This window comes from Eulemur rufifrons, chromosome 30 (assembly GCF_041146395.1).
Source record: "Eulemur rufifrons isolate Redbay chromosome 30, OSU_ERuf_1, whole genome shotgun sequence".
In the NCBI taxonomy this organism is placed as follows: Eukaryota; Metazoa; Chordata; class Mammalia; order Primates; family Lemuridae; genus Eulemur; species Eulemur rufifrons.
Window position 1 is genome coordinate 20654665 of NC_091012.1, and position 20209 is coordinate 20674873.

A 20209-nucleotide genomic window follows, 5' to 3' on the forward strand; every position below is an offset into this window, starting at 1 on the left:
TATCCGCAGGAGGGGGCGGCCCCCAGCTGCCCTGCACAATAGCAGCATGCCAATGAAGTCGGCCTTCCAGATGGGAAATAGCCAACTGCCATTGAGCCCCAGGGCTGACAAAAACAACAGGCTTCTGTGCAAGAGCGCTCAGGAGTGCTGGGGGTGGGGCCCGGGGCGTTGGGCAGGCACAGGGGAGAGGCACTAGCTCGCTGCCCTCTGCTCCTGCTTCCTGGGCGCTGAGCTGGAGTGGGAGTGAGAGAGAGCCTTCAGCATGCTTTGGGGGCCCCGAGGTGAGGCTGCCCCTTCCCACTGAAAGGGCACCTTAAGCGCCAAGTCCCCAAGGTGTGTGTGTCTTGCAGGTAAATCCCAACAGTATTGCAGCCAAAGACGGCCGGATCCGCGAGGGAGACCGCATCATCCAGGTGAGGGCTCACCGGCGGCCCTGTGACCTCTCCTTACTGCCCCCTAGTGCTCGTCCACTAGGAGCCTCGCCCCATACCGTGCCCCACACCTGGGCTGATCTCACCTCTCTCCTGCTCAGCGGGCCCAAGGGCTCCCATGTCCTTGCAGGATCTGCCGAGATCTAGGATCTGTGCTGCTCTGGCCCCTCCCCAGCTCCCTTGGTCCCCACTCCATGCTGTCCTCTGAGCACACAAGTGCTCTTGCAAGGGCCAGGCCATCCTTTCCCTGGCACCCTCCACTTAGTTACATCCTCCCAGAGCCCATCCCAGCCCGGTGTGCCTGGGCTCCCTGCAGCCACCCAGGGCCTGCCCCAGGGCCATGCCTAGCATCCTTGTTTTGATTGTCCCCTGGCCTGCCACAGATTAATGGTGTGGACGTCCAGAACCGGGAAGAGGCGGTGGCCATCCTGAGCCAGGAAGAGAACACCAACATCTCCCTGCTGGTGGCCCGGCCTGAGAGCCAGGTGCGTGTGCCTGGGAGGGTGACCTGGGGTCCCTGTCAGCGGGCTTTCTGTCTGGGAAGCTGCTGAGCCGAGACCAGGGCACAGGCATGGCAGGGGGGTCCCAGGGCCCATTTCCCCTTCTAGCCTCTGACGGCTGAGTGGGCCGGGACCGCCTTCCCTTGGATTGTTCAACTTCACTGAAACTGGGGGGCCAAGCACGGAGCCCAGAGAGGACCAGAGGGTGTCTAGGGAGGTCCCTGAAGCTGTGGGGACAGCGAGGGCGTGTCTCTGTAGTTGGCGAGACGGTGGAAGGACAGTGACCGGGATGACTTCCTGGATGACTTTGGCTCTGAGCATGAGGGGGACCTGCGTGCCCGGAAGCTGAACCCACCCCCTGCCCAACAGGTGAGGAAGGAGGGTGGCTGGTGGGGAGGGCACAAGGGAAGGAAGAAGGTGGAAAGGGCTGGGACGTGCAGGGTCTCCCAGCCTTGGTGAGGAAGTGAACCAGCCCTCCTGCGACATCCCTGCCTGTGGGATCCACCTGAGTGGTGCTTGTCTCTGCTCCAGCTTGGAAACGAAGAGGAGAAGGCGGCTCCCGACGCGGGCCCAGGCCTGAGCAACAGTCAGGAGCTGGACAGTGGGGTAGGCCGGACGGACGAGAGCACCCGCAACGAAGAGAGCTCTGAGCATGACCTGCTAGGGGACGAGCCCCCGAGCACCACCAACACCCCGGGGAGCCTGCGCAAGTTTGGCCTGCAAGGGGACGTGCTGCAGAGCCGCGACTTCCATTTCAGCATGGACTCGCTGCTGGCCGAGGGGGCGGGGCTGGGAGGGGGCGACATCCCGGGCCTCACAGATGAGGAGTATGAGCGCTACCGGGAGCTTCTGGAGATCAAGTGCCACCTGGAGAACGGCAACCAGCTGGGCCTCCTCTTCCCTCGGGCCTCCGGCGGCAACAGCGCCCTGGACGTCAACCGCAACGAGAGCCTGGGCCACGAGATGGCCATGCTGGAGGAGGAGCTTCGGCACCTGGAATTCAAATGCCGCAACATCCTGCGGGCGCAGAAGATGCAGCAGCTGCGGGAGCGCTGCATGAAGGCCTGGATGCTGGAGGAGGAGAGCCTCTACGACCTCGCAGCCAGCGAGCCCAAGAAGCACGAGCTGTCTGACATCTCCGAGCTGCCCGAGAAGTCGGACAAGGACAGCACCAGCGCCTACAACACCGGGGAGAGCTGCCGCAGCACTCCGCTGCTCGTGGAGCCCCTGCCCGAGAGCCCCCTGCGGCAGGCCGCTGCTGGCAACTCCAACTTGAACCGGACCCCTCCTGGCCCCGCCGCTGCCACCCCGCCAAAGGCGGCTCCTCCGCAGGGCAGCCCGGCCAAATTCCGATCTCTGTCCCGGGATCCTGAGGCAGGCCGGAGACAGCACGCAGAGGAGCGTGTCCGCCGCAACCCCAAGGCCGGGGTGGCCCTGGAGCGCGTGGGCCCCGAAGGCAGCCCTTACCTCTCGAGGCGCCACCGCGGCCAGGGCCAGGAGAGCCAGCACTACCACAGCTGCGTGCAGCTGGCCCCAACTCGAGGCCTGGAGGAGCTAGGCCACGGCCCCCTGAGTTTGGCCAGCGGTCCTCGGGTGGGTGGGGTGGTGGCCACTGAGGCGCCCCGCATGGAGTGGAAGGTGAAGGTGCGCAGCGATGGGACCCGCTACGTGGCCAAGCGGCCCGTGCGAGATCGGCTGCTGAAAGCCCGGGCCCTGAAGATCCGGGAAGAGCGCAGCGGCATGACCACTGATGATGACGCGGTGAGCGAAATGAAGATGGGCCGCTACTGGAGCAAGGAGGAGCGGAAGCAGCACCTGATGCGGGCCCGGGAGCAGCGGAAGCGGCGTGAATTCATGATGCAGAGCCGGCTGGAGTGCCTGAGGGAGCAGCAGAACAGTGACAGCAAGCCCGAGCTCAACATCATCGCCTTGAGCCACCGCAAGACCATGAAGAAACGGAACAAGAAGATCCTGGACAACTGGATCACCATCCAGGAGATGCTGGCCCACGGCGCTCGCTCGGCCGACGGCAAGCGGGTCTACAACCCCCTGCTCTCAGTCACCACCGTGTGAGCCGCCCTGGCGGAGCCGGCCCAGGCCCAGGGAGCCTCCTGGGTCCCGGCCCTCACTCCTTAGAATCGAGTGTGCTTCGTGTGCGTGCACGCCGTGCTCACGCACACACCCACCTGTCTGTGTGTGTGCACGGGGCTCTGTTAGCATCACCTGCTTCCTTCTCCCCAAGCCAAGTGACTGTGTCGGTGGCCATCACCGGGGGCACACCTGTAACAGGCACCCCTTCAGCTGTGTGTCCATGTGCATACATCACACACACACACGCACACGCACACACACAGACAGCTCTCCTGACCTGTGTACTTGGAGACAGGGAAGTCGAGCTGCAAAAGAGAGGTGAGGAAGACTGTCTTAAGCACAAGAGAACTTCCAGCCTCGCCGATGAGCACAGCCTCTCCCCGCTGCTGTGAGCTGCAGTGAGTTGTAGACAAAGGCAACCCTGATTTTTGTGGTTTTTCTCCCCTTCTGTGCTTGCCAATAGTTGTTTTTCTGTTTTGTGGACCTGCTCTGGGCTCCTTCAGGCAGCCCGTCAAAGGTGGAACCCCTCCTCCAGTGCTGGCTGGGAAGGAGGTGGGGGAGGAGGAGAGGGAGGGCTGGGGGTGGGAGGGAAGGGGAGGGAAAGGTGGGAGGAATGGGAAGCAGCTGTCCTGGTGGCCTCTACTCTGAGGTCCATCTCCAGTGACCGAGGGAGAGCGAGACTGCAGGGACTGAGGGGCAGTGTCCATCCAAGAAGAAATCACGGAGTCCAGGTCTGCGTCTGATGCCCTCTGGAGCGGGGGCTTCTGAGTGGCCTGAGGAGGGTGCTTCAACAGCAAAGGTCTAGAAGCCAAGCCCCGCGAGCACCGGTGGAAGAGCTCAGGTCGTCTGGCCCGGGAGGACTTGCTGGCGATCTGCGGCCTGGGCCCGAGTGGGGTGGTGGACTGACTGGGGGGATGCCCCGACATCCTTGAGTTCCGAATGGGGGAACTGGGCTGCCCGTCAGGCTTGGAGCCCCAGCTGGAGGCAGACAGGCTTCGCCACCCCTGCCCCTGCCTGCATCTCGAGAATAAAGCAAGCTGCCTTTTTACTTGGTTGAATCGAGGCCTCCCTGTGTTCCTTCTCACCGCGCTGTTGCTGCTGGGGTGGGGGTGGGGGACAGAGGTGGGGCAGGGCCGGGACCAGGGCCAGTTTAAAGCCATGCTCCAGCTTGCCTCAGTTTATCACTGACGAACAGTGAGGTCCTCTGAAGTCAGTGAGCTCCCCTGGGCAATCATGTGCGGGAGGTGTGGCATAGTCACAGGGGTGGTGACCAGATGCAGGATGGCCACAGTCACCTCCATGGACAGAACTGAAGGTGGGCCTGTTGCCTGTGGGAAGTGGGTTCCACCCGTACCCCCAGCCCCTCGGCCCAGGAGGAGGCCTGGCAGGGCAAGGAGCTGCAAGCTTCCGGAAGGCAGAAGCTGCCTCTCCCATTTGGGGATCCCATAGTGCCCAGCAAGGTGCCAGGTACGTCAAAGGCACCGAGCGAGTGTCTTTTGGCCAGACAGATGAGCACCAGGTGGCTGCAAGTGCCCTTCTGTCTCAAGAACTCTCAGAGGGGCTGCCAAATGCCCACAGTCCCATTCAGCACAGCAAGCCATCGGGCATCCGCCAAGCGCCGGAGCCATTCTAAGCACTGACTGAGGGCGGCAAAGACAGCTCGAGGGGCGACATGGGTGCTGCCTGCTGCATGAGCGGTGCCCCCTGGAGGGGCAGTGTTGCTGCAAAGGAGCTTGGTCTCCTGGACAGGCAGGAGCTGGAGCGGGTGAGGGTGCATTAAAATTCTCTTGAAAGAAAATGACATAAACAAGCCTCTCCCAAGATCCAGGCGGCAAGTCAGTGACAGATGAAACACTGAAGAGGGCATGAGTGAGGAATGCCAGGGCCTGTTCCTGGAAGCCTGGAGGTTTGCTGCCCGGAAGGCTGGGCCACAAGGCTGCAGGCCAATCTGTCTGTGCGGCGTGGGAGGGAGGGCCCAACAGGTCACACCCAGCGAGCTGGGAAGGGAGGCAGGGGAGCAGGGGGTGGGGCCTGGAGATGCTGGCTCTGCCACCCCTCTAGGGGCCTCTCCAGCAGAAGGCTTGACACACCCAACTCTAGTGACCAGCCCCCTGCCCTTGCCCCTGGGGAGGAGAAGGCTCCAAGGACCTGGCCCATATCACAGAGAACTGGCTGGAGTTGATCAGAGGCTGAGGCAAACTGTTTCCTTGGCACCCCTCTCTAGCTGCTGAGGGGCTCACTTCGATGGCTCTAGAGAGATACTCCATTCTTCCTCTGGTGGGGCGCCCTCCAGTGCTTATAGGATATGGGCCAAGACAGCACCAGAGCTTGGAGTGCCTTGGCTGGCTCAGGAAGAAGTGGCGCCAGGCGGGCTGGCAGCACTTGGCTACTGACGCCCTGGAACAGCGACTTCACATTCAGATCCTACTGCCATCGGGCTGGGTGGTGGAGCCAGACCAAAAAGAGCAACTTGGCAGTCGACAGCTGCCACTGTGCCCACTCCACCCTGCCTAAGCCTCCCACCTGGTGGGCCCCTGCCTGCCGGCCCTGCCCAGGCCATTGACAGAATACTGGGAACGGTCCTCGTTTGCTCCTTGGCCAGTGAGGGGAGTAGCCATTGCTCCCAGCGCTGGTCTCCATCTCTGGGATCAGAAACTCCATCAGCTGGCAAAGCTAGTGTGGCCAGGGCCTCAGTGGGCTTCCAGCTCCAACTCGCCTGTTGTACTGTCACGGGGGGAGCACCCAGCTCTTCCTAGGAGCCTCCCCACTGTCCTGCAGACTGCTTGGCAGACGGACCTGGGCCGCAAGCTGCCGCCATACCCCCAGCCCCTTGAACTGCTGCGCTGGCAGGGCCCAGGCAGGGGAGCAAGCTAGGTACTGAGGAGCCGCCGCCCTCCTTTTCAAGTACAGCCTCCCTGGAGGGTTCTGTTTCTCTCCAGTAACAGCCATGCTGAGTGGTCACCCAGATACCTGGACTTTGCCCGCTGGTCCCAATAACCCTTCATTGACACCTTAGAGTAGGCACTGCACTGTTACCATGTCACAACTGGGAAGGGCTCACCTGGGATTTGTACCTGGCCCTTTTGTACCTCAGGGCCCTCACTACCTCACCAGGTATTGGTGACACTAAGGAACACCATTCACCTGGCCAGTGCCCAGCATGCACCGAGCCTGGGAAGTGGGCTGGTAGGAGGGCTGCCTGCCGGCATCCTGAGAGCACCGGTACTCTTTGGAGAGGGGGTGACGGGCCCCTCAGAGGTGTCAGAGTGTTTCCTAACCTGCCATCTGGAAGGAAAAGCACACTGGAAGTGGCACCGAGCAGCCAGGGTGCAGGGTCTGCAGGGCCCAGCCCCCGGGACAGCTGTGTGCTGCAGGCAGCTGGTTCACGGGCCAGCGCTGACCACATCAGCAAGATGGGGGTGCTCACTGCACTCACCCAGCAAAGCATGGAGAGTGCCTCAGCGTGTGGCTCGTGCCCAGGCTCCAAACACAGGAGCCAGTATGAAGACAAGGCTGGCTGTGTCTCCACATGCCACCGTGGTGCTGACTGCTGCATTTGGGGGAAGCTGGGAGGGGCCTCTGCCTTCTCTGACCAGGCCAGATGCCACTCCCACTGGCAGGTGTGGCGGAGCAGCCCTCCTCCCCGCCCTCCACTCGGAGCCAGGCCAGAAAGGTCAAAGGGACCTTCCCAAGGCTGCCACGGGAAGACTCGCCCCAGACAGGCAGCCAGATGGAGACACTGCTGTGCCACAGGGACCGGGGCAAGAGAACAAGCAGAGTCTTCTTTGCTAGATGAGGTCATGTGCTGGCAAGGAGGGGGACAACCCCCATGCCCTCACCCGGAAACCATGCAGGCGACCAGGAGGGAGACGCAGGGAAGGCAGACACACGGCACTGCGGGGACCAGACAGGGAAGGCTTCGCCTGGGGAGGAAGGGGAGTCCCGGACCGAAGCCAGCCCCTTTCCCACTCAGCGCCTCTGCTGTCCAGGCAGACAAGGGGATGCTGGGCCCCAGCACGCAAGCCAGGAGCCCTGTGTCCCAAATGTGTTCGTGACGCCCAGTGACTGTTTATTGAAAGAAGCAAGGGAGGGCTGAGGATGCGGCCCTCAGGCCTGGATGTGGCTCTTTGCACTGAAGGCCAGGTAGTAGATCACTAGACCAATCGCTGCGGCCAGCACCTCAGTGGAGACCCAGGGCCCATTCCAGGTGCCCTGCAAGAAAGGAAATCAAGAGCGAGCTCAGGGAGGGACAAGCAAATGGACTAGCCAGCCCTGGTCACCCTCCATCAGGGAGACAAAGACATGCTGGCCAATCATGGCCAAGCAGGTAGAGCTAGGGTTGTAGAAACGATGAGAAATGGGAACCTTCACTCAGCCCTGACCCCCCAAAAAAGAAAAGGTGTGCCATGAGCTCCCTGTCCCTCTGGGACCAGGCCACTTACCCGATGGTCCACACTGACTGTGAACAAGGGCGGGATGATTGAAATGTCTTCGTTATTTCTCTGAGCCTGGAAGGGAAGTGCTGGGGTCAGGCAGTGCCAGATGGGCTGCCCGGGTGGGGGTGGCTAGAAGAGGCAGGAACACTGCCCAAGACCCAGAAGAGGAGAGAAATGGGCAGGAGACATGCGAGGAAGGGCCAGGTGGGCCAGCAGCACGGGAAGGCGCCCACCTGGCTCAGGACTTGCTGCCAGCACCTCCCCCCTTTGGCCCATCCTGCCCTGCATAAGCAAGGCCCCCAGTGGGCCAAAGGTCCAGGGAGAAGGGACCACAGGGAGAGCAGGCTAGAGATCGCTACAGAAATGGGATGTGCCCTCCCTCCTTCGGGCCTCGGAGGGCTCCAGGCCATACCCACCTTCCTTAGGAGGCTGTAGGACTCCTCATCGAAGAATCTGACCTCATAGGTACCTGCATGGGCGCTCTTGTGGTCCAGGCTCCAGGACACCTGGGTTGGGTGTGTTGGCAGGGGGTGGGCAGAGTGGACACATGAGGGGCTTCCCTGCCCCTACTCAACTGAGCCAACCCCAGGGCTTCAAGTCATGCCCATGAGCAGGCAGCCTCCCCTCAACAACCTCAAACTCGACATCCCTTACCTGATAACGCCCCACATCCTGGCCTCGGGTGACAGGGAATTGTTTTCCACCGACGTCAGCATAAAGAGCCATGTTCTGGATGAGAGAACAAAGGGAGAATCACCTTCTCCCCTCTCGGTATGGGCAGAGGCCCCACTGTGCTGTCTGGGCCAGCGCCATGGCCTGTGGGCAGGGAGGCCAAGCCCAGCGTGGGGCTGCCACGTGTCTGGCAGGAGGCACCAAGCAAGAACCACAAAGGTGGGCCTGGCACAACCCAGAGCCATCTAGGAAACCAACTGTCACTGTCTCTCTGTGTCCATCTTCCCTGACAGGGGACAGGGTTAGATCCCCCTATGGCCTGATCTAACTTGACTCACAGCTAGCCTATTAACTGTGAACAGGGGTGGGATGTTCAAAATGTCCCTGTTATTTCTCTGAACGTACCATGGTCAAGTGCTACCAAATGGCTGTTCAAGGGGTATTTCATCCAAGAAGTATTGTTATTTTTATTTATTTATGTATTCTGAGACAGAGTCTCACTCTGTGGCCCAGGCTAGAGTGCCGTGGAGTCAGCCTGGATCACAGCAACCTCAGACTCCTGGCCTCAAGCAATCCTCCTGCCTCAGCCTCCCGCATAGCTGGGACTACAGGTGCACGCCACCTCGCCTGGCTAATTTTTTCTATTTTTGTAGAGATGGGGTCTTCCTCTTGCTCAGGCTGGTCTCAAACTCCTGAGCTCAAGCGATCTTCCCGTCTTAGCCTCCCAGAATGCGAGGATTACACGGGTGAGCCACCGCGCCTGGCCTCCCAAGGAGTATTGTACCAGAAAAAGACCCAACTTCCTTCTTTGGACTTTTGCAAATGCAGGTCAGGGGCTGAAACCAAGGTTCCTCAATCTTGAACTTAAAAACACCCAAACAGATGCACTAGCAAACAGCAACCAGAAAAGGGACGGAGGGGCCTAGGAACTGACCCTGGCCCTTTCTCGTGTTCCAGACATTTATTCTGGAAACAGTGGGGTATCCACCCCATGTTACTGTGTGTAGGCAAAGCATACAATGGAGGCCAGGAAAATGGTCAGTAAACACTTGCTAGGGTTGGACCTTGCTGCGTCCTGATCTCTCCCACACCCCGTGAATTGGAATTATTCTCCCTCTGTTGACATGGGTCCTCAGGTTGGACTCTGTCAACTGCCAGTGAGGAGCACCTCACACCCCTACACCCACCTCTCACCCCTGCATCCTCCTGGCTGAACCCCCCCTGCCTCACCTGGACCCTGTTCTTGCACGTCAGGGAGATCTCCACAATGAAGACGGTTTCGGTGGAAATGACGGCATCTGAAGTGGTATAGTAGGAAGGGGTGATCTGGGGCTCCACGCAGGCCTCTGCTGTGGGGAGGAGGCACAGAAACACCTGGTAAAGCCAGCTTTAGCGTGCTAGGCTGAAGGCAGACAGGACTGCAAGGCCTCACCTCCCAGGCCCAGGCAGCTGAGGACACACAGGACCTTTCTGTCCCTTCCAAGTAGGATATGGGACTCAGATCCAAGTACTCAGTTGGAAATGCAGTGGCAAAGTGGGACGGCCGAGAAGGCAGGCAGGGGAGGCCTTGTAGAGGTGGGAGTGCCTTGCAACGGTGAAGGAAGACTGTATGTGTGTGTGGGGTGGGTGGGGGCTGAATCACTGCACAGCTCACGTCAGTGCCCACAGCTACGATGGGTAGGCCATGTGACAGCCTGCCTGGGTCCTGAAATACCCTGGAAGCCCAGAGGGCCAGGCCAGCCTCAATTCAGAGCCATACACAGCCCAGTTTAGTGAAGGCATCCTTGGCAGAGACACCAAGTGGGGTCCAGGCAGTACACAGGGCTTTCAAGATGAGGGGAAAGGTCTCTACCCCCAGCCAGGTGACAAAAGGACAAGAGCGGTCCCAGTGTTTCCCGAGGGAAGCAAATGGGAGAGGCTCTGGATTGGAGGCACAACTCATCCCCTCAAACTGGGCAGCTCTGACAGAAAGGTCCCTGGCTTAGCCAGCTCCATAACCACAGAGGGCCACAGCAAAGGAAGGGTGCCACTTACGCGAGAGGATGTGAAGCAAATGCTACCCCAAGTGGGCAAGTTCTCAGCCAACTGCTCTCCGAATGTGATGCCCTGGCAGAGTGATGGCTTAAGTTGAGGAAATCAAAGGAGGTTTTGGGTCTAGACAGCAGGAGGCAGATGCCTGGGAATGGCAGTGGGGGACAGTTCTCAGGGAATGGGTCCCGCAGCACTTCTGCGTCCTGCTGAGTTGGGCCTTTTTCCTGTGGACACTGTGGAGCCCCTGAAGGGGTTTCACAGCCAAGTCTGTCCTTTGGAGATGTCCCTGGCTGCAGCGCAGGGAATTCCTGAGGGGTGGGTGAGAAGGGTGCAGGCAGGGAGGCCAGTGAGGCTGGTGAAACACTGCAGGCACCAAAGGCGCTGGCATGAAGTACGGCAGGAGTGAGCGTGCAGAAAGCAGCCCCACCCAGCCCAGGACCCAGGCCGGGTGCTGGCTGCTGCAACAACCTCCTAAACACCCTTCTGGACTCCAGTCACAGCTCAACCCCGCCACCAGGTGTTAAGAATCACTCAGGAATGTCAATCAAGGGGACTGCAGCTCAGCTCTGCAGAAAACCCTGGTGAGGGGCCTGGCACTCAAGACCCACTCGCCCCTCTCTTGCTCTCTGCCTGGAACGTCCTTGCTCCCTCTCCTCACTTAGCTCTCACTTCCCGAGGAAGCCTGGCCCGCACAGCACCGGCCCATGTGGCTCCCCGCCGCGATCACTCTGCGCTCTAGAGCTTTGCTCCTGGCCGACCCTCCTCCGGGAGCAGGAGCAGGGACCTGTGTCACCCTGCTAGAGCTAGGGGCCGGGAGACAATGGAGACTCTGGGACTTTTCTTCGCATGAACAGACAAGGAAAAGATATGGCCAGGCTGCTGGGTAAACGTGTGTGTGGTGCTTTGGTTGCCGCGCCCCGAGGCCACCTGCCTCTCGTTGGAAGGCCCGGCCCGGCCCGCAGCGACGGGCCCCGAGAAGGGCCAGCCCACCACTTCGCCCGCACCCCACCTCCCCCCAGCACCACCTGCGTGCGACAGAGGCTCGCCAGAAAGCAGCTCTGGCCAGGCCGCTACCTGAGCAGCAGGAGAGGCCGAACAGCAGGAGTAGCGCCAGGGCGCCGAGAGATGCCATCGTCGCCATCGCCTCTTCTCTGCCGAGGGAAAAAGAGAGCGAGCTCCCCTGAACATGAGGGGCAGACGAGGAAGCGCGACGCGTAAGCGGCAGCGGCAGCCAATCGTGCGCCTGCTGGTCCGGCTGGCCTCGTGACGTCGCTGGCGGCACTGACGTGTCTCCTCCCCAAGCCGAGGCCCAGCTAGTCGCGCCCCCCCGCCAAGATGGCGGCTGCCGCGGCGGAGCTCTAGGCGCCACAAGGGGGCGGGGGAAATCGGCGCAGCCGCGCGTGCGCAGTGCAGGGCCCGAGCCTGCCTCGAGGACGTCTCGCCCTAACGAACTCTCGCGAGGTCGGTGTCTGCGCGTTGGGACGGGAGGTGGCTCTCACTTTCCATCATGGCGCTGAAGGTAGTGACTGCTGCTGGCGGCGCTGCGAAGGCAGTACTCAGGCCGGCCCTTTTCTGCCGTCCTTGGGAGGTGAGAGGAGAGCCGGCCACGGGACAGTCGCAGCGCTCGCTGGGGGTGGGGGTTGGGGGGGCAAGTGCTCTCGCAGCAGCCTGGAGTCCGATTGGCTGTGGGCCCCATGCGGGGCGGGGAGAGGGCTGTACGCCAGGGTTGATTGGCCGCCTCCGATGTCAGTGAGGAGATTGGCCGAAGTTGGCCCTGGTCCGGCCAGGGGTCTGCATTGGTGGCGGGGGTTCTCTGGGCAGGCCGGGAGAGTGTGCCGCGGCGGCCAGGTGTCACTTCCTTAATGTCCTTGTCTGAGCCCTTCTGAGACAGTCACGTGTCCCAGCCCACCTTTCTCGTGTCGCTTTGGGAATCCCGTTCCTAGACTCAAGATCTTCTACGGGTTTCCCTCAGTTGGACGGCTTTGCCACCTGTCTTGGTGGCAAAGAATCAGACTTTGTTAGTCACCCATGATCCCTCCCACATTCTTAGACTCTCAGATGCCCTTCCCCTTGAGGCTCTTGGAATGGGAGGGAGCGGGGCACAGTGAGGCTGGCGGGGGCGGGAAGCTGTGAGGGAAGAGGGCATTGCTTCTGAAGTTCTGTGTCTGGGGTCCTGGTTATTCAGGTTCGATTTCTGTTTCCTTACACACACTGAAGATGAGGATAACTTAGGTCCCAGGTGGGTTGGAAACCATCTGAAGCAGCAGCAAGCCAGCTGGCTGGCCCCAGGATATAAGAGATAGGGCCTCCAGGCCTTGCTCCTACACTAACCCATTGTGTGGCCCTTGGCCAGTCCCCTCCTCTCTCTGGGTTCCAGTTTCCCCTCTGTCCAGTGAGGGGAAGGGTCTCAAAAGATCCTGCCAACACTGACCTTCCAGAACTTGGTGTCTTTGATGACACTCCCCATGGACACTTCTGCTTGCTATGTTTCCTCCCTCTGATCCCTGTGGAAGCTTGTGCCTTAGGGAGTTCTCTTTAAAATGCTGACTTCCAATTTGCTGATGGAAGGGCAACAGTATATAGAGGCTTTCCAGAGGCATTGATGACTCTAGCAGCTGGGTTCCTGGAAGCTCTTGGTGAAGATATTTGTCTCCTCTCCTCTCTGACCTCCCCTGTGTGAGTGCGCTTGTGTGTGTTGGGGTGGGAGTGGGGCACAGTGAATGATTGGTAGCTGGGCAGTGCCTTGCCCTGAGACTGCTTTTCCTGGGCATAAGAACCTTTAGAGAGGAGCCCCAGATCTTGGGTCCTACTAATTGGGACCTCCTGGGAAAACATTCAGCTACCCTTGGCACTTGATCCAACAGAAACATGCCAAAGAGCAGAGCCTCAGTAGGCTTAAGATGTGGCATGTGGGAGCCCTTCAGCAAGAGCACGTACTACCCTGGACCCCTTTCTTTCTGTGTACCTATCAAAGGATGATGGAAGAGCAGGAGGCATGTGCATATCCCATCCTGCCTCACACTGGGCTCCTTTGACTGGAAACTATACAGGGCAACCTGGGCGCAACCTTTGTGACCCCCTGAAAGAAAGTGCCCGCATCTGTAAAGTAAGGTCAGGGAAGTCTCTATCTAGGGAGCTCTCTGGGTCGTCGGCCAAAGCCCAGAGGAACATCTGGTGTAGGGACCAAGTGCAGGAGAGGTTCAGCGCTGGTGGTGATGTTGCCATCCTTGGGGGAGGTGCACAGGCTTTCAGCCAGGCCCAGTGGGGGTCCTCCAGAGGCTGGCTCACCCACCGCCACAGTTAAAGCCCAGGAGACATTGCTGTTGGGAGCAGCAGGAGTCAACCCCACCTCCCCCCCAGGGACACCATCCTTGAACTCTGATTGGAGGGACTGGCGGGTGAAGGGGCAGGCTGCCTTAGCACAGCTGGAATCCCTGCCAGGGACTGAACAGCTCAGGTAGCTCCTCTCACGGAATCTTTCCAACAGTCACCTGAAGTAGGCACCTGTATTCTGTGGATTTCAGATGAAGACACAGAGCCATTTCAAGAGTAGCAGATGGTAGATCTGAAGCGAGGTCTCCTAGTCTCCATTTCTTTCTTCATTTTCTGATGTGCTTGTTCACTCAGCAAATGTTCCTTGTGTCCCAGCGTTGGGCCAGGCGCTGTGCTGCATCCCTGGAGTGGCAATGGGAGACCAGACAGACATGGCTCCTGCTCTCAGGGGCTGAGGGGTTAGGGAGGAGGCAAGGCGACCATAACCTGGAGAGATGTCCCCAGATGGTGGGGGAAGGGAATAGGTAGGGCCTTGCGAGCCCAACCTAGCAGCCGTAGGGCATCAGGGAAGGCTCCCTGGAGGAAGGGCTGTCTTAGCCACTTTCTAGGTACTTGTATTGAGAACCTACAAATAAGATGAATCCATACCTTGACAAGTGCTAGAAAGAACACAGAAAAGTCCCAAGTGTGCCTGTGGCTGTAGATCCAGGTGCTGCACAGATCAGCTGAAGTACCCTCGGGGCTCTGGTCCTAGTAGTCACCGCCTCCTAACCCCAGGCTTGGGCCGGTGAGTGGCACACCTGCATTGCCACAGCTCGTGCAAGAGGGCCCCTTGTGAATGCTGCCCAGGTGGACCCAGACAGGGAACGGTCAGGCTCCGCCCGAGCCTTCTAGACTTCTAGTGGGAAGGCAGAGCTCTTTGAAGAATGGCCATCGCACCTCTCCCATTGGCTAGAACACTCTGCTGCCTGGTGCGCAAGTGGCAGGGTGTCTCCAAGTGACAAGGAGGACCTTGGCTCTGCCACTATCTCGAATGTGTTCCTAGGTGGGGCACAGCAGGGAGGAGAGGAAAGCCCTCCTGCAGGGGGACCTGGGACATGGGCATCTTTTCTCCTTCCAGGACAGTGGGGTCACTTCTTAGCACCTGGCCTGCTTGGCTTAGCTTTTACTCTGAAGCTGTCAGGTGTTTCCCAGTCAGGGGGTTGGGGACATTTGTCATCTGGCTAGGACCATGAAGCAGTTTTGCAGTCCTTTCTGAAAGCCTTCCTAGAGATTGAATCTGTTTTCAGTCTTCTAGAAATGGCTGGATTTCCATACACATTTGCTTTCAGTTTCTACTCTGAGGGGCCCTTCCCCAGGGGGCTGCCAGTGCTTGTCTCAGGGAGGCTTGTTCTCTCCGTGTTCTGCTTTTTCTGTAGTGACCATGTGCCACTTTTGTAATAAGGAAAAATGATAAAAGAAGTGATGACATTATTATTGTCATGGACCTGTGGTTTGTTGTGATGATTTCCCTATCGTACCAGGTTTAGTTTGCCGATTTTCCCGTGTTACAAACGTCACCGAGCAGGAATAATTGGCCAAAGTAGAATCAGAAGCAAAAAAAAGGGGGGGAGACAGACATTTTTAAATAAATTGACCAAAGGGCTGAAGGAGGCGGGAAGGGGCGAAACCACTTTGCATGGTGCTTCAGTGGGCCAGTCCTTGGAAAACAGAGGCTTCGGAGCCGTCTGTCTGGGGGCATATTGCGTGCAGTTGTTCACAGGATGGTGGCGCACAAGTTGGGGTGTATCTGGGCATGTCAGCCCTGGCCAACTTGACTTTCTGAGCTGGACGACAAACATTGGTACTTGGGTTCTTTTCGCCAGGTTCTCGGTGCCCATGAGGCCCCCCGGAGGAGCATCTCCTCAGTAAGTACCTGCCTGTGTGTGTGTGTGTGTGTGCGTGTGTGTGTGTGTGTACATGTGCCTGTGCCTCTTTGGCCCCTGGTCCTCTGTGTCCTTCCCTGAATTGTGCCGGACAGTGCACCCAGGGAGAAGGCTCCCGTTCCTTGGTCATAGCCTTATTTTTCCAACCTTGGCTGATCATGCCTTCTTCCCTTCTGTTTCCCCTCTAGCAACAAACAATTGTGAGTATCCTTCTTCTCCTCTGCCTGTCTGATTTGGGGGCTTTTAGATGCTTTGGGGTTGACCAAAGTCCAGGTAGGGGTGGGGACTGCTGCTGACCAGGGAGTCCCAGATGAGCAGCCCTGTCTGGGTTGGGGGCACCCCAGTTTGGCACCTTGCAATTAGCCAGCCTTTGGAATCAGTGCTGGTGGGCAGAAGGGAACTGGCTTGAGCACTTGGGCGCTGAGCTGGGGAGCACGTGGAAGTGCCTGAAGGCCCACCTTCGCCATCCCCTTCCTTCCAGCCTCCGTCGGCTAAGTATGGTGGGCGGCACACAGTGACTATGATCCCGGGGGATGGCATTGGGCCAGAGCTCATGTTGCATGTCAAGTCTGTGTTCAGGTACAGAGCCCCTGGGCCCACCTCCCCTTGCCTTGTCCCCCAGGGAGGGTTGTGCCCTGGGCCCAGCTGGGGGCCCCTGAGAGCTTTGTGCCAAGAGGATACCGGGGACACCTGGTGAGGCAGTGGCAGGAGGCCCTGTGAGGCCAGGCCTTGCATCCCAGTGCCTCTCATCCTGCCAGGCTGGCCTGAACATGGGGAAGGTCACACCGGTCCTGGTGACAGTGTGCATTGGGGAGTTCAAGCGTGCCCCCGTCAGTCAGTGCAGGTGGGCCCAGTCTCCCCCCAGCCAGAGCCAGGTCAGGGCAGGCAGCAACAGGGGAGAGGCCTCTGCACCCGGCAGCCTGGCAGGCTTCCTGGAGGAGGTATGGGGGAGGCCCTGGGCCAGCCTCCCTGACCCTGCTCTGCCCCAGGCACGCGTGTGTGCCTGTGGACTTTGAGGAGGTGCACGTGAGTTCCAATGGTGATGAAGAGGACATCCGCAATGCCATCATGGCCATCCGTCGCAACCGCGTGGCTCTAAAGGGTAAGCTCCGGGCCCAGAGGCCAGGATGGGGCCCTACGCGTGATTCCTTATGCCTCCAAGCTGACCCTTGTGGGGCCCCACGGCTCTGATTTCATGTCTTCTCTGGCCAGAGAGGACCCTTGTGCTTGGAGACGGGGTGGAAGCTTCTGTGGGCCTGTTCATGCTGGGACCCTGAGATCTTGGTAGAAATGGCTGTGTGTGAGCCTGCCTGTCCAGTGACAGGCTCCCCCCACCCGCTCCTTCCCTTCTCAGATAGCCCTCTCTGCTGGGGTCAGCTTTGACCCTCAGAGTCTTTCTTCACAGACCAGATGTCACAGAGATGCAGTTCTGACCCTCTGCCTGCTGCCTTGGCTCTAGCCGGCAAAGCTGTGGATGGCACAGACGTGATTCTAGTAACCTTTCCTGAGTTTGCCTTGGTTTGGTCCAGGTCCTTAAACTTTTTCTGTCACTCATTCTGCAAACTTAAGCTCATTGCCTGCTCTGCGTGAGGAGCATGTGAGCAAAGATGAACCCAGGTAGAGCCCCAGGCCCTGGCAGTCGAGTGGAGGGGCCTGCACGCCAATCACAGGGTACCCTGGGCACTCTGGGTGAGGTCAGTGTGGGCAGGGTACAGTTTGGAGGGATAGGTGGCCCTTGTGGGCTGCCGAGAAAGGCCTCTCTGCTTGGTACCCTACCCTCTCACTGCCTGCTCCCAGCGGCCATTGGCCCCCTGCTTCCTTTCCTCGGGATGCCCTGGGCCAGTCTGGCCTTGTCCAAGCAGCTCCTGCCTGCCCCTGAGCTGGGGCTTGTGTGGTACCTTGATGTGGGGCCTGACAGTAACCATGGCCAAGGTCACCTTGCTGGCGTCAGCCTGACCAGCCAACCTGTTAGTAAGCAGGAGTGGTCACTTTCTACTGAGCCAGACCCTGGATGGGAAATGGCATGGCCTGCTGGCCGGCTGCCAAGCCTTCTTCATTCATTTGTACATTCATTCTCCCAGTAAGTAGGGTGCCTTGTATGTGCCAGGTGCCATCTAGTTCCTTGGAACCCATCAGTGAGCAAAACACACCCACGCACGCCCCTTTGCCCTCGTGGGGCTTACGTTGGAAGTTGCGTTCTAGCATACCACGAAGTATTTTTGTTGCCGAAATCGCCTCTGATTCAAGCAGCCTTTGGCACACATTCCCTGGGTCAGGAAGGGGGAGTGTGACAGCGAGGCTGAGCCTGGGGGGCCCTCTCCAGCCTGCCTGTCTTGTGTGTTCTGTAGGCAACATTGAAACAAACCATAACCTGCCGCCGTCTCACAAGTCCCGAAACAACATCCTTCGGTGAGAGCCAAGCGCACGGGGCTGCAGCTTGGTGGGGGCCAGGGTAAGGTGTGCCAGCAGAGTCTGGCCCTGGCCAGCTGCCAATCAGGCCTAGCCTGCCTCTTTCTCGGTCCCCTCCCAGCACCAGCCTGGACCTCTATGCCAATGTCATCCACTGTAAGAGCCTGCCAGGAGTGGTGACCCGGCACAAGGACATAGACATCCTCATCGTCCGGGAAAACACAGAGGGCGAGTACAGCAGCCTGGAGCATGAGGTGGGCAAGGCCTGGGTTACCCTCTCAAGCCATGGGGGCTGGGGATGAGCCCGGCCGTGGTCCATGTTGAGGGGAGACCTTAAAGAACCAGAAACAGGCGGACCCGCAAGGAAGAAGCCAAAAATACTGAGAGACAGGGCTGCTTCCCACTGTGCCCTCATCGCGCCAGCCCACTTGGCCAGCTCGGCTCTCCGATGGGCTCCCTGAGGCAGGCCCCAACAGAGGTCCCTTCTCCCCGTCCCCTTCTCAGAGTGTGGCAGGAGTAGTGGAGAGCCTGAAGATCATCACCAAGGCGAAGTCCCTGCGCATTGCGGAGTACGCCTTCAAGCTGGCCCAGGAGAGTGGGCGCAAGAAAGTGACGGCTGTGCACAAGGCCAACATCATGTATGTCCCTCCCGTTCGGCCTGCTCTCGGGGCCATAGCGTCCAAGACCTTGGCCACCTACCAAGGGGCCACACTACACCCGGGTGTGTGCCCCGTTGCCCTGAGACCTTGCCACAGTCCACACTTAGGGGAGGTGGAACGGGATCACGCCCCTCCTGCAGGTGAGGGGCAGGTTAGAAGTCAGGCCTCAGCCTGCCATGACCCTCTGTACATCCAGGCCCTCTGGCTGATTGTTGTCACGGCCCCAGCTAGTGCCCTGTTCCCTCCCGCTTCCAGGAAACTGGGTGATGGGCTCTTCCTCCAGTGCTGCAGGGAGGTGGCAGCCCGCTACCCCCAGATCACCTTCGAGAACATGATTGTGGACAACACCACCATGCAGGTAGGTGGCCTACACAGCTCTGTCACCTCCTGCCCTGGGTGCCCTGGGCTTCTTGTACTCGTGCTCCCAAATGTGTTCCTCAGCCCCTTCCTTGCCCCACAGCTGGTGTCCCGGCCCCAGCAGTTCGATGTCATGGTGATGCCCAATCTCTACGGCAACATCGTCAACAACGTCTGTGCAGGGCTGGTCGGGGGCCCAGGCCTCGTGGCTGGGGCCAACTACGGCCACGTGTACGCGGTGTTCGAGACGGTGAGTGCCGCCAGAAGCGCCAAGGCTCAGGTGCGGCCCCAGGGTCTTCCCCGTACAGCCTTGTTGCGGTGTGGTGCACGCAGCATGCTGTTCGACCATGCCAAGTGCACTATCCAGGGGTTTTTAGAATATCCAGGGTCGTGCGAGCATCACCACTATCCCATTCCAGAACGTTTTCATCACTCCAAAAGGAAACCCTGTCCCCATCAGCAGACTCTCCCCATTCCCTCCCCAGCACCCACTTGTCTGCTTCCCGTTTCTGGCCGATTCACGTGAGTAGAATGTTGCTACATTCTCCACCCGCTCGCCTCCATCTTGCCTCTTTCAGGCTACGAGGAACACAGGCAAGAGTATCGCCAATAAGAACATTGCCAACCCCACAGCTACTCTGCTGGCGAGCTGCATGATGCTAGACCACCTCAAGTAAGGGGCTTCCCAATGACTGGCCGTGAACCTGCCGGTCAGCCTCTAGGCCCTGAGGACCAAAGCTGGCTCTCCCCTCCTCTAGGCTCCACTCCTACGCCACCTCCATCCGCAAGGCTGTCCTGGCGTCAATGGACAACGAAAACGTGAGGTTCCTCTTGTTCCCTCCCCTGCCCTTCAGCCTCCCTCCTCTAATCCGCATTGACTGGGGCCCCAAAGCGAGGGTAGTACTAGATAGGTAGGGTTTCTGGGCCTTAGCTGGTACCACTGCCCTCTTGGTGGCCGTTCCAGGCCCTGCAGGCCATGGGAGACAGTGGGTAACCATGGGCCACCTGTGAGGTGCAGGGCGTTGGTGGGGCCTGGTGTGTGCCCAGCTAGCCCATCTCCCGCAGATGCACACTCCAGACATCGGGGGCCAGGGCACCACATCCGGAGCCATCCAGGACATCATCCGCCACATCCGCATCGTCAATGGCAGGGCCGTGGAGGCCTAGGTTGTCCCTGAGGCCATCCTGGCCCGCTCCTCAGATCCGCCCTTCCCCCAGCACCCTCAGCCAGCTCGGTAGGCGGACCCCAGAATAAACTAGCTTCTGCCCCAGCTCTTGGCCACGTGCTTCCCTCACTGTAGGACGCGGGCGCTTCAGTTCACACTTTATTAAGAAAGAGACACGCACGCTTCTTTCCCGCTCTGAGGACTCTGTAGGAGGACCGTGAGCAGAACACATTCTGAAAGATGGGCCCGGTCCCTAGCC

The 20209-nt window shown here is 59.5% G+C and overlaps 3 protein-coding genes across 9 annotated transcripts in view; 2 read left to right on the top strand and 1 right to left on the bottom strand.

Annotated features, from left to right (window-relative positions):
- PDZD4 (PDZ domain containing 4) overlaps nucleotides 1-4080 on the top strand; it is a 28313-nt gene extending 24233 nt beyond the window's left edge. For 4 of the 5 annotated variants that reach the window (XM_069463553.1, XM_069463555.1, XM_069463551.1 and 1 more), the window contains exons 5-8: nucleotides 351-413; nucleotides 815-916; nucleotides 1190-1300; nucleotides 1463-4080. In XM_069463553.1, coding sequence (XP_069319654.1) covers nucleotides 351-413; nucleotides 815-916; nucleotides 1190-1300; nucleotides 1463-3004 — 1818 coding nt within the window. In that variant the 3' untranslated portion in view covers nucleotides 3005-4080. The remainder of the gene's footprint in view (nucleotides 1-350; nucleotides 414-814; nucleotides 917-1189; nucleotides 1301-1462) is intronic. The other variant, XM_069463556.1, reaches the window with a different exon arrangement.
- A 2986-nt stretch (nucleotides 4081-7066) lies between these two features.
- Nucleotides 7067-11470, bottom strand: SSR4 (signal sequence receptor subunit 4). 2 transcript variants are annotated; one of them, XM_069463337.1, is made up of 6 exons: nucleotides 11236-11470; nucleotides 9361-9479; nucleotides 8113-8187; nucleotides 7875-7964; nucleotides 7465-7530; nucleotides 7067-7234 (listed from the first exon to the last, which is right to left on the bottom strand). In XM_069463337.1, exons 1-6 carry the CDS (start codon nucleotides 11300-11302, stop codon nucleotides 7130-7132), a joined length of 522 nt encoding a protein of 173 aa, XP_069319438.1. In that variant the 5' UTR covers nucleotides 11303-11470; the 3' UTR covers nucleotides 7067-7129. The 2 variants fall into 2 exon arrangements, with proteins under 2 accessions (XP_069319438.1, XP_069319437.1); XM_069463336.1 differs by having other exon boundaries at nucleotides 9361-9476; nucleotides 11236-11366.
- Nucleotides 11471-11593: 123 nt separating this feature from the next.
- On the top strand, nucleotides 11594-20055 carry IDH3G (isocitrate dehydrogenase (NAD(+)) 3 non-catalytic subunit gamma). Of its 2 annotated transcripts, XM_069464579.1 has the most exons (13): nucleotides 11594-11749; nucleotides 15300-15341; nucleotides 15548-15559; nucleotides 15841-15938; nucleotides 16349-16461; nucleotides 17708-17768; nucleotides 17890-18022; nucleotides 18273-18406; nucleotides 18683-18785; nucleotides 18888-19034; nucleotides 19363-19457; nucleotides 19543-19603; nucleotides 19850-20055. In XM_069464579.1, the coding sequence occupies exons 1-13, from the start codon at nucleotides 11669-11671 to the stop codon at nucleotides 19949-19951; spliced, it is 1182 nt and encodes a 393-aa protein (XP_069320680.1). In that variant the 5' UTR covers nucleotides 11594-11668; the 3' UTR covers nucleotides 19952-20055. The 2 variants fall into 2 exon arrangements, with proteins under 2 accessions (XP_069320680.1, XP_069320681.1); XM_069464580.1 differs by lacking the exon at nucleotides 15548-15559.
- Nucleotides 20056-20209: the final 154 nt, after the last annotated feature.